This window comes from Lichenostomus cassidix, chromosome 5 (assembly GCF_008360975.1).
Source record: "Lichenostomus cassidix isolate B80296 chromosome 5, HeHo_3.0, whole genome shotgun sequence".
Lineage (NCBI taxonomy): Eukaryota > Metazoa > Chordata > Aves > Passeriformes > Meliphagidae > Lichenostomus > Lichenostomus cassidix.
This window is the reverse complement of record NC_139486.1, coordinates 9332613-9345697: the sequence shown is the minus strand read 5'-3', so window position 1 is coordinate 9345697 and position 13085 is coordinate 9332613. Positions and strand designations below refer to the sequence as shown.

At 36.7% G+C, this 13085-nt stretch overlaps 1 protein-coding gene across 2 annotated transcripts in view; it reads left to right on the top strand.

Annotated features, from left to right (window-relative positions):
- TDRD9 (tudor domain containing 9) overlaps positions 1-13085 on the top strand; it is a 65129-nt gene that overhangs the window by 14139 nt on the left and 37905 nt on the right. For both annotated transcript variants that reach the window (XM_085061247.1, XM_085061246.1), the window contains exons 2-5: positions 4418-4524; positions 8924-9021; positions 9539-9760; positions 11708-11830. In XM_085061247.1, the coding sequence (XP_084917373.1) occupies positions 4418-4524; positions 8924-9021; positions 9539-9760; positions 11708-11830 (550 nt within the window). The remainder of the gene's footprint in view (positions 1-4417; positions 4525-8923; positions 9022-9538; positions 9761-11707; positions 11831-13085) is intronic.

The following is a 13085-nucleotide window of genomic DNA, read 5'->3' as shown; positions in this document are numbered from 1 at the left end:
TGTACTGCAAAATAATGCTCTGTATGTTATGAGCCTAAGTGTTTTTTCAAGTGATTTCCCCCCTCCCCAAAGATCTGTAAATAGGTGGACAGTTTGTGTGCGTGACAGAAGCCATGACTTGGGGCAGTCCTTCTCTTGTGATCTGTGAAATGGGTGACACTAGTTTTATGTTCAACTTCTAGTCCCATGTGCACAGGAATTTTTTGTGTTAAATGAGGCAGAACATAAATAAGCAGAAAGTACGAGTATAAGAATTTTTAAAAGCACAACCCCAGAAGACTTTGATGTTTCAGTTTTGTCTCTAAGATGGACATGTTCTGGAAGTTCTATGGCCTTTAGATGCTTCTACCCCAAAATTAAGTGGCCAATAGAAATTCTTTGGAAATTGGATAAGCAAGCATCTTAATCCTTGGAATTTCATTGCATGCTTGGATATTTTCTTTATACAGTCAGGTGTGCTGTGTAAGCAATGTTTTTTTATTTTCTTTTTCAGGGAATAAAACTGCATGTATCTATTAGTTTAATAAAGCTTTTTTAAGGTATTTCCCCTAGGGACATTAACTGTGTTCAGTGTAGGCAATGGCATTGCAGTTAAAGTATGTCACAGGTAAGGACAAATTACCTGTCTTAGTTATGGTTGAGATTGGGCAGTTGATTCTGTTTTTGGTAACTTGAGTGTATGCAAAAATGCTTTGGTTATTATTTTGAGTGCTCAAATACAAATATTTACTCAGTATACTTTGTCATGATGGCCTTGTTGACTTACTAGAGGTCATTCTATAGCTTGAAGAAAAAAAAGACCTTTCTCTAGCTGAATTTGTTTCAAGAAAGGCACCGAGTGTATTTGAAAGCGTTTTAGAGTTGAATGTGTCAACAATTTTTGGTGTTAAACTGTGTTTCCCTTCTAGTAATTCCCACTAAGTGGCATGTTGTATTTAATTTTATGTTTAAAAATACCTTGTTTCAATCAAGTGCTCAAAAATTAGTTTGACTGGACATCTGTGCCAAGATCACTCACACTTGAGAAAAATGTTATAGTAGTTAAATCACATGATATGGAATGAGAAAAGAATCCTGCTGTCTCATAAGAAACAGTGTTAATTCTTTTTCAAGTTGAGGAATGTACTTCTTTGCTTTGATGGAAGGGGTCCTGCTTGTCAGGCTCAAAGTTCTATCCGCTACTTTTGAGAGTGTTTCTGAAAATAGGTAGGTCTTGAGATGTACACAGCTTCATGGGTAGCTCTGTGGATGTAGCAACAGTTACTTGCTGAGTGAAGTCATCCATTGATTATATTCTCAGTGCTTTGTAGTTCTGTCTGCTTTTGTCCACTTGGGGTGAGCATAATGTCACGTATTTGCAGGCTCAGCCATAGAAATCTGGCTACCTTGGAGGATGAGATATGCCCTTGATATGAATAAGGTCAAATTCACCTACTTTTTAAAATGAGGGGCAAGGAAAAAAACCAAAATACTTAAAATCTCCTGCATTTCCATCAGTTGGTGACTTCAAATTTCAGTGATTGTGTTAGTCACAAAAATGTTTTTTATTGTTTTTAGTTTGGTAGAATTTTGACTGTTCTATATGAGCAGCTGAAACGGCTGGAGTCTGGAAAGCCTATAACATGGCAGATGTACCAAAGGTAGGTTTTCACTGTCAGGAGAAATAGAAATGGGGAAGAAATAACTAGTGTGTGGAACAGACAGGTGATTCATAAGTAGAATCTAGAAAAGTCCCTTCATTAGCATTGCCCTTTTCTAGCCTGCAATGGATTTGAATTTCTGAATCTTGTTATTCTTCTGCTGTCAGCAAATTTTGTTGAAAATCATTAGATTTCCACCTAAGGGAAATTTCTTTCTATTTATCCAGGTATATAGGATGATACCTCCCACTGATGGCATATTAATGGTTATTTGGAAAGATTATATCATTCTGGTAATCTAGGAGAGCTCCAGGGGGCTTTATAGTGATTTGTTTCCATTTTGCTCAAAACCCCCCATTATTCTGTAAGCTTTTAATTTTATTAATACTGAAAAGTATTGCATTAAAACATCAATAAATCAGCAAAGCCTATTTGTTCATTTCATATTCCCATATGTAATTTTCCAGTTGCATATGATTTTCCTCAAGACTGGAGCCTGATTTGGTATGTCAAGTGCGCAATGTTCATTCCTAATGACTGGCTGTTAAATATCTTGTGTAGCCTGAGGTTTATTTACTGCATGCTGTTTTCTGAAGACAGAAAACCTAATTCTTCAAATAAAATATTCAGATATCCGAACAAAAAAAAATTAATGTATTCTCACAAATGAGTGAGGTCATACTGTCCTCATTTTTCTGAAGCTCTACAGGCAAAGGTTGAAAGCCTTTACATATATATTACACACACAATATATATATAATGTATGTGTATATATATATATATATATGTATAATGTGTGAATGTATATATATATATACAAGAAATATATGTATATAAATGCTTAAAACTCTTACATTCCAGGAAGATTTTTGGGTTAATTAAGAAGTTTTTTGGGTTTTTTTAGTATTTATTACTGTTACTTATCTGTTCCTTAACTGATTTCAGCTACTGCTTGAATAGTGGTGCATCTGCAAGGTCTTAACTGCAAGCAAGGAGCACAGTCCCACATTTCCCACCCTTAGCCCCTCAATGGGAGTTTTATGTTGCAGTGATTTGCTTGCTGCAGCTCAGGGCTCTGACAGTCATGCAATACCTGCTCCTCTCTTACAGCACTGAATGCTTGTACTGGATGGCTTTTCTTCTTATGGAGAACCTAAGGACAGGTTACACTGACTGCATAACCAGATTTTATTTTCTAAAGATGTGTCCAGTGCACTCAGTGAGGCTGTAGGTTTATGGAAGTGAAAAAATAATTGGTTAGATCAGTAAAATCTGAATGGTATGTGCATACAATGCTGCCCAAGTGAGATTGTGCAGCCAAGCTTCATTATGGTATTTTCAGCTGCTGAGTGCTTGACTTTGGTACTGTAATTTAATTTTTGGGTTTTATTTGTGTTTAATATATACTCAGTGGAATAACCTATGTTGCAAGCAGTCTGGCATCCTGTGTATGAATTTTTTTTTATTTATTGTCTCAGATTCAGGCCTTTTGAAGAATGTTTTCTATTTCAGGTGTTTCAGAAGGGTTTGAGTGATGCAAGTGTTGGAAGTAGGCAGCTGTTGCTCCCAAAGCCAGATGGTTGCAATCCTGCTGAACTTTGCATTAAGAAGTACTTGAGGTCCAGATGAAATTGCTGTAGCTCTGTGCCTAAAATATTGTTAAAACTGGAGCAGAAGCTATTTCCTAGTTTGTTGGCAGCAGTAGGTGATAAATACTTGTTCTGTTCTGAGCTGGGCTGGGTGAATTGTCTGTAGCAGAGCCAAGCTGGCACAGAGTTTGCCTTGGCAGAGTGGGTGGGTGCTCTGTGGCATCAAGATCTTGGGAATTTCCCGCTGTTGAGGGCTGTGTGGTGTAGTGCTGTGTTAAAGGTCTTGTGTGATTTTCAGTGTCCTTGTTTTTGGAGTCAGTGTTGCCTGTTTTTTGGGTCAAGAAATAAACACTTCTGCAGCACTGTCCTTTCATAGAGCATAGAAACAGGTTTGCTGTGCCTTAGTGAATTGTGGCATAGGAAAGGCTTGTATAGGGCCCAGAGTTTAAGGTAATGTGCAAAACCATGGTTTCAACCTCTAGTTTGTATTTTGTTTTCAAAAAATCTTTTGATGTGTTCAAAACTCTTCTATGTTTAAGTGTGATTTGATAACCTTACAATAATTGTTTACATGCTGCTTTATTGTAAAGTAAATTTCATGTGGATTTCTTCACACTATTTATGTAGAAGAGATTTTTAAAAATCTAATTTAATTTATATAATGATTAACTTTTCTTGTGTATGATAATTTCCATAAAATTCAATGATCAGGTGATTGTGTTAATTTTTTCCTGACCACCATCATTTGTTGCCATAAAGTCAAATTTTTTTTCTTAAAAGCAGTGAGATTACTGTGTTTCCTCCTGTATATTTCCCATCTCCAGGGAATCATGCAAGAATTAAATATCTTTTCTTAATTGTTTGTGTCAAGAATTGATGAAACAGACGTATTTCATCTTTGTTCAGAAGGAATTGTAGTCTTTCATTAGAAGAGAAATTCCTAGTATTGAAGCCTTAAAGGATGGTATTTTGGGAGCTCAATTTTTTGAGTCTAAACAAAAAGATTTAATGTGGCATTTTACTCAGGCTAGTATCTAAATGCACAGACTAATTTTTTTTCTGAAGTTTGTTCATTAAAGTAGTTCCTGTGTTACATGGAGAACTTCCTGTATAATGCTGTTATTTCCAGAGATACCAAAGACTTGGATTAGGAAGCATTTATTGATTTATCATTTCTTTCCTCTTCAGACTGCCTATCTCAGAGAGCATTGGAACTGAATATGCTAAAAAATGCAGACAAACAGAGAAACAAGAGCTGAATGTAGCTGGAAATGATCAACTTGTCTATAAACCAGGTAAAAAAAAAAGAAATAGAATTATTTAGCTCCTATTATGAACTCAGATATACCTGTCCTTTTTCTCCCTGTTGTCTTTACCCTATATTCTCCTCTAAACAAAACTCTGAATGTATCTGTTTGTTTAATGATGTATGTACATTAGTTTGTTACGTATAAAACATATTGTTAAAAAGTAAACACCGTATTTTCTGGAAACCCCTGTCTGATGCATAGATAAACGTGCATGCATGTAGCTTGTTGTATTGATAAATGTAAATATCTGATTGAAATAAATCTGCAATAAAAAATACCACTCATTGATTCATGCCTTTGTTCTGTTTCCCCATTTCCTATTCATATTTCACTGTTTACTTGATTGTTGCTTTGAGCTGCCTTTAGAGAGAAATTTGATTGCACTTCTTTCCTAGGAGCTCTGGTAAAAGCACTGTGAGGCTGACTCACTTGTCAGGGCAGCTCAGCTTCAAACTCCTACAGTGCCTCTTAATTTCCAAATTTGTTAATGTAGCTGATTTCCTGAGAAAAGGACATTTATGTTTTGTCTGTTCTCTGTGTCATTCTCTTAATGCTTTCTTTATACCTTTGGTGGCATAGCTAAATGAGACAAATAGAGACATTTTCTAGAAATTACTGTCCTTCCATCCTTCTGCATATTTTCTGGCCTTTGGAACTTGGGCTGATGAAGCCACTTGCAGGATCTGTCATCAGCTGAGATGCAGTAGGAGCACTTGGCACCATGTGCAGTGCTCCTCGTCTTCTGTCCTAACCACAAAACACTGTCTCTTTTTCCTTTGACATTACATAAAATTTGTGGGAGAGGAGGTATTGGAAAGTGGAAATGAGGGAATGAAGAGACTGGAAGGATCTTCAATGTTGTAATTCAGGAACGTGGTGTTCCCTAGTTCTTTGTGTGCTTTTCCAGTGAAGGAGAGACAGCAACAAGTAGACCGAGACTTATGTCCTGTAGATGTTTCTTTAATAATACGGTGGTATTGATTAATGTAAGGAAATACCATAGATCATTCAATGTCCTTCACCTCTTAAATCAGAATTCTGTCTAATACAGACTAGCAACTTTAGCAGCATTAGTGACCTGCATGGCTTTGAATGGGACTGATGCTGGCAGTGTTCCGTCTGTAAAAGAGACAGGATTTTAATTTAGGCTTCTTAGGAAATACTTCTATGTGGCCATCCTGATACTTTATTTTATAAACCTGTGTTTTCTCTTGGTTTTACCCTAAAATATTTGTTCTTGAAATTTATACCTTGTAATATTTAGCCTTCCAGCTATAACTTACTAAACCAGCATCTAGTTAGCAAAAAACCATTAAAAAATTACTAAATATTGGCATATTACATAATCTCCTCCTATTATTCCATTAGATATTTTCCTCAGTCCTTTACCTCCCCTTCCCCTTGTCTGTCTCATTGTCTGGAGTCTCAGTTGCTTCAGGAGCTGTTCCATGCAGTGTTGATGCCTGCCTCTTCTCATCAGTGCTCTGCTCCCAGCGCTATGTGATCCAGTGGCAGACTTGAGGCAAACTGGATAGTGACAGGGCTGGAACATTCCTACGGCATTCTGAGACTGAGCTGCCAAGTCCCACCTAGATGTAGAATAACATAAAAACTTCAGAAAATCCTGGCTCTTGCTGCTATTAACTTTGACTTACAGACAGCCTCAAAAATACTATGTTAGGACAGTGAAATAAAAAAGCTCAGTAAGTGAGCATAAGAATTGTACTGTTATGTATGTTGTTCCACATTTGAGACTGCTTTTCTTAAATGTATTATGCTTATAATGAAGATTTCAAGACCTTAAAGATATATTTGTAACTATCAGCTATATTGATCTGGAAGTGGATGTTCTCCCCAAGAACATAAGAATTGTCATAAATGCTCAAGGATTTATCCTAGACCAGGACTTATGAGTTGAGCTGTGTTGAATGCACATGTAGTCAAGAAATAACTTTCACAACATGGAAATGAGGAACTGATTTGCTCTGAAGGTTCTGAATTGGTACCCCTTTTGTAGCTACTTTCAGAGTTGCTGCTCTAACTGTAGACACTATCTTCTGTGCAAATCGATAGCCTGTTTTAAATCTTGCAGTTACTGAGACTGCTTGTGTTTGTACTGCTTTGTGCCTTGTTATTATATGAAATTCTATTGAGTTTAAATCTCGTGCTTTTTAATTTCTTTGAAAGAGCATATGCTTTTACACTGAGAGGACAAGCAAATGCCTGATCTGCTTCTGTATTGGGGAAACAGAGCATCAGGGAACTGCACTTCAGAGTTCTGTCTTCTGCAGAACGTGGTAGAAAGTACTGCTGTGAAAAGGAAGTTGAAATGATTAAATAAAAACAGAAGAAAATTCTTTGTGATAACTGTTACCCAAAACAAATAGAGCATTAGTAGTTCTTCCCTGGCCCACCAGGCTTGTTTCACATTTGGTACTGGCTCTTCCAGGATTTACACACTTTCGGTTCAGTGAGGTCATGGGGTGTTGTGCAGAGAGAAACCTTCCAGAGCTGGATGTATAGGATCCTTACCCCTTTAACCACCTTGTAGAAAGTACAGTTGTTTTTCCAAATTTGGGAATTCTCAACTGCACAGACTAGAACGAATTTTAGGTTAGTGATTTCTTATTAATTCACTGGTTTTTGTTCTGGATTACAGAGGCTTATTATATGAATCCTACCATTTAAATTTTTTGTGCCTCCCTCCTTATTTTGTAAGCACTATTAAAAAATTGCTACTTTCTTCTTCTGACATTTTAACTTTTCAAAACTGCAGTTGTTTCTTTGAAAACCTGATAGAGGTGGGAAGGTTATGTTGCTTTAGCAGGAATCTGCTGACGCTGGGATCAGTTCCCTAGCAGCTTGAGGTTTCTTCCAGCATTGGTCAAATCACACACAGCTATGGATGTCTCAGTTGTGACATGTTTGTGCCAGGGGGAAGCCACTCAACCTTTGTACAGTGTTGCTGTGGCAGAATGCTAGATGTATGAATTTTTCTGGGAATATATTTAGAAACTTGACCAACAGTGTTTTAAAGGACAGTTAATATTTTGAAGGGATGCTGCTATCAAGTTCTGGTTTTGTATATGTTTAGTAGTGCTAAGTAAATCCTTGTGCAGTGATCACCTTTTACTGTTGCATTAGAGAGTCCAGGTAAAAGAATTTTTTTTGTGCAGAATGTGGCTTCAGGAGAGCTCTGTTTTTTTAGTGTGTTTTGAAACTGTCTTAGTGAGCTGTCCAGCTTTCAGGTCTTTGTTTTAGTGCTAGAATAACTAAATTTGTATTCCTTGACACTTTGAGACAATTTGGGGGCTTGGAACACGTTGAGGAATGGCACAGAGCTAAGATGATGTTCTGCCCGCTTGTGCTTCAGTGTTGGGTGAGATTGTTACAACCTTTCTAAAGAAAGTGAGCTGTAACTGCAGTCAAATATTTAGGATATGGCCTTTATTTTAAAGTAATTATTGCCTTTGAATAAAAAAATAGAGTTCTGTATCACTACTCTTTTTTTTGAGAAATAATGACATAAAAAGAAATAAAAGGTTTTATTACCTGTATGTAAGCATCCATTTCACCGTAATATCTTGTGAAACCCATTTGAAATTGAAGGTATTTTCACTTTTGATTTAATTCTGCTGTGAGTTTTTTAGCGAGATTGTTTAATTGTAACTTGGGAAATTGTTGTTTACCACAGTCTGGTCCAGGTTTTCCCCTTCTGCCCCTCCAGATCTGTTCTTTTGTTTTTCATGATCAAACCAATTGCAGAACTCTGAGCAGAAACTCATGCTGGCACTGAAAGATATTTTATCCTGTATTACCCAGTGAAAATGGGGGCTCACTCCTGCCTAGAGACTGTAGAATGTAGTATCAGAATGAAAGGCCATCATGGTGCTTAACAGAGTTTAATGGCCAAGTGGTAGAAATATAATGGTCTTCATATCAAATTACGGGTTATTTTGAACTGTGGATCCAGTAGACTTCAAGGGAAACAACACGTGGGTGCATAAATGAGGCATAGTTTTTAGTATTGTAAAAAAATTCTTGGGTGTACAGGTAGAATTGGCAGTTGTAATGCAAATTGCAAAAATACTGATTTCTAAATTAAAAGCATATAGAATTTTACACATCCTTTACACTGATGATGGCTTATACACGGAAGCAGTGTTTTTCCAGAGTTGCTTCTAGTAAAACAGCAGTTGTCTAAACACAGAAAATCTCTTCAATCTACTACTAAAAAGTATTAATTCTATTAATACTTAAAGTATGCAATTCAAATTTTAGAGAAGTTAGGTTTCCAAATACTGTTGTCATACTGTTGTCATAATCTCCTGCTGGTCTTTGCCTTTATTGAAATAAATTTCTCTTGATTTTTTTGTATGCCTAGGTACTTCGTTGTCTCAGGGTGAATCAAGTGATTCAACTTATATACCAATAAGTCAGCATCAAGATTTGGATATGCCTACAGCCAAATACAGGGAAGAGGTAATGTCAGTGTACTTTCTCTCGTGGAATAAAGCTGAAAATAATTTGCCTTTGAGGTGTTGGGGTTTTTTTGTTGTTGTTGTTACATGTTTTGTGGGGGTTTTTTGGGGTTGTGTTTTTGGGGGTTTTTTGTTTGTTGGTTTGTTTTTTTCATTTGTTTCTGTTGTTTTTTAAAAGGAAACTTCTGTTCCTGTTTTAAACACTGTACAGAACTTCCAGGTTTCTTTACAAAACCATTGCATAAAATTTCTTAGAGGGAGAAGCATTGCTGTTACTTTCTGTTCACAGATGTTTACATAAAGTCCGTGCATGAGTGTGTGCCCATATTCTTTTCTGTCATCTTCTCATGTGTTTTAGGATTCCAGTTATCTCCAGATGCCTACAAGATGATAGAAAAGATGGCATAGTGTTTTACAGAAACTTTGTGACCTGGAAGCTGTTGATATTTCAAATCTGTTTTGAAACCTGTTTTGAGTTGTTCTGTGGACTTACGAGGTTCCTTGAAAAATTTTTTCAGATAGTGTCTCTGATACAAAACAATTCAGTTGTGATTGTAGAAGGAGCAACAGGCAGTGGAAAGAGCACTCAGATTCCACAATACATTTTGGATTATTGCATGAGCCAATCTATCCCTTGCAACATTGCTGTTACCCAGCCTCGGAAAATCAGTGCCATCAGCCTTGCCAGGTGGATTAGCAAGGAACGATCATGGACACTAGGTGGATTTGTAGGATACCAGGTATGAGAAAATTTCAAATGGTATTTAAAAATGCATTAAAAAGTACTTTATATTCTTTCTTGATTGCTTGCAAGCATATCTAGCATACTGAAGAAATGTTAGAGAATCTACTTTTAAAGTGGATTGCTGTTTTCTATCTGTCTCCTGCTAAATGTTTGTAATTAAATCGGTTTGTAAATTTGAACAAGTACAAATCGTGGTGGCACTCCCACAGAAATACATGTCTGCATTGTATACATCTATATAATTAATCACTGAAATTGTTTCAGGAGAACTATATTCTGTCATTTTTCCTTTAAACTCCTTAAGTAACGTTTACCTGTTAGCTCAGTCAGAACCTTCATGCATTTATGACCAGGTTGTTTTGTGAGCATCCTGTTGTTCCTTCTCAACACATGAAAAACTTGAACTAGTTTTCCCTCTTAAATCTGTCTCCTCTTCTGCTTTGTTCAACTTGGCTTCAAGCTCACTTCTGCCCCTCCGTTTATAAACTTGGTGCCACGTTCCTCTTTTGACACAGGTCCTGCTGCTTTAGTCAGCTCCTTGTCAGTACCCAAGCTAAGCTGCTGTGATGGTGGGTTCATTGTTGGGCAGCAGCTGTCTTTGCTTGGTTCCTCAGGCCAGTGGGTTCACCCTGGTGTTGACAGTGGCAGGGATGTTCATGGAGAGTTGTCTGCTTCTGGAGTCCTTTGCTGGAAGGAGTATTCTCTGGATTCTTCCTCTCCATTCTGTTTCTTGTTCCTTTTTCCACTTAGGGTAATACACATATGTTTGCTAACATGCATTTAGAGATTTCTGTTTCTTCATAGGTCTGCAGCTTCAGGTTACTTCCTAATATATTACATGTAGTACCATTTGTGTGTGTTAGGTGTTCTTTGTTACCCTTAAATCTGATTTTGTTCAGTTTCCAGGTCTTTGGGAGTTTGATTTTTAATTGACAGTGACAGAGTTGTTCATAGCATGGGCTGTTCAATGTCAGGGTTCTGCTTCATCTGTTATCCTGTATCTGCTTTCTTCCATACTACATCATAAACATGACAGCAAGAACCAAGACATCAGTGCATTATCAACATTATTATCACAGTAAATCTCAAAACCACCGCACTGTACCAGGTACTCAGAAGAAATGAACTCTATTCCAGCCAAAACCAGGACAGTTATGTATGCTGTTCATTTCAAAGTAGTTTATATCTAAAGCCTTCGTTGTGATTTTTGATACCTTGAATTAATTAGTCATAAAACTGCTAAATTGATTTGTTATGCTAGTGAGTCTTAAAGACATAAGATGGTACCATACTACCTTCAGATTGGTGTATGTGGATGTGCTGTGCTTGTTTCACCAGTGCTTGTGTGAGCTGAGCAGAAACAGAGGGAAATGGTGGAGTGCAGATGTGCCTGCTCTAGGCTGAGGTAAAGCTGCACATAAAAAAATGGTCACAGCTTTGCCTACCTGGGTGGGTTGCACCTGAGATAGCTAAAGTTACAGAAACACTTCAGAAATTAAAAATCTACTGTTTAGGATAGGGTTGTAGAGCTTTCCTCTCAGGACTAAATTGCCTGGTCTTGGTGATAACTTAAACCTCTTTTCTTTTCCTGTCCTGTAAGCAAACTACCTTCTGGCAAAATCTTTTTCTTGCTCTTAATATCAATGGATGTATGTATGTGCCTTTAGAAGTCTTCAAAGAATTTTCAGGCTAAAGCTGCCAGCAAGGAATTTTGATACTTTCTAAAACTTCAGTGTTTAAATTTTTTTTAAAATTTGTCCTAAAGAAAAACCAGGTAATTCATTCTGGTAAGAACATTGTTGCACAGAGAGTTGTGGAAGTTTGAATTAATAATTTTGATGAGTTTACAGTGTTTCATTTTGGAGTTCTTTCAGATGCATATTTTTGTAAATACATTAAATATCTGCTTTCAGCTAGTATATGTTTTTCTCACTGTTGTTAGTTAAGTTTAGAGAGAGTTTCAACAAAGGAGACAAAGTTGCTGTATATGACAACTGGAGTTCTTCTTCAGAAAATAGTTTCTGCCAAGAGCCTGAATCAGTTCACGCATATTTTCATTGATGAAGTAAGTTGTTGGAAGTAAGTTTAATTTTCATATTAAGAAAGCTGTGTCTTTTGTCTCTTACCACACAAGGAAAGAGAAATGTAGACATCTAACTTTAGAGATGCTTTATGTGAGTTGTCTAAGGTAACACTTGCTGAAATAGGTTTGTCAGCTTTCCTTTGAGCGACAAGTTTAGAACTGAGGGTGTGGGAAGGGTTTTTGGGAGTGCTTAATTTTGGATATAGGTGCCTTGAAATGTTTTTTGAAATCCGTCTCGTGGAATTTAAGAACCTGTCCAATTAGGCCTGTCGGGGAGGCAGCTAGTTTTCACTCACTTGGATATTACAAAGTCTTTATTCTCCTGGGGTGTCCTGAAAAATATCCCTGTGAAGGTTCTGTCTCCTGGCTGGATGTACAGTTCAGTCATATGAATTCCTAATTGTTGCTGTCACTTCACTAAAAAGCTAAAGAAAATACACTTGTAATTTGTATATTTCTACGTTTATATTCTTATTTTATGTGGAAAGCAATATTTGACTGTTAATTATAGTGAAATTGTGCTGTCAAAATCATGAATGTAAATTACATGTAAGATGTTCGACATCGTGGGATGTAGTAATACAGGAGAGGACTTAGGGGTTTCAGGTTTTTGGGTTTTCATTTTTGGAGAAGGTTTGGTTGGTTGGGGTTGGTTTTGGTTTGTTTGAGTTGGTTGTTTTTGTGTGTGTGTGAGGGGTTTGTTTGTCCTGTTTGGTTTTTTGTTTCGTTTTGGTTTGTGTTTTTTATAAGTGCTGTTCTTAATTGTTATCCTTTTACTGATACTGTAGCTGAGAGCTACTTTAATTCTTGGATATTTGAGGAGCAGGGGGACAGTACTTGGTGTACCATTAGTCTATTACAGTAACCAGGAAAGCTGTCATGACTGCACTTGAAATGGTGTGTTGGAAACCTGGAAAACATTGAGCAAATAGTTTACATTTTTGTGTGAAGAAAACTTAGTGCTTCATTCAAACAGACAAAAGAAGAAAAAAAACCCAAGCCTAAGGAATTGTATCAGTGGTGTTCTTGGAAAAGACTTGAGCACTCTAATGTATTAGCAGAGTCTTGGAAACCTTAATTTTAAAGCTGAAGATAAGGAAATGCAGGTTCAATGTAGATTCAAAAATTGAACCATCAAAAATGCATACATAGAGAAATGTTAGATTGTTCTTTCAGTTTTAAAAATTATTAATTACATATGAAAATTAATGAGTGAAGTTTTCTGGCCCCTTACACA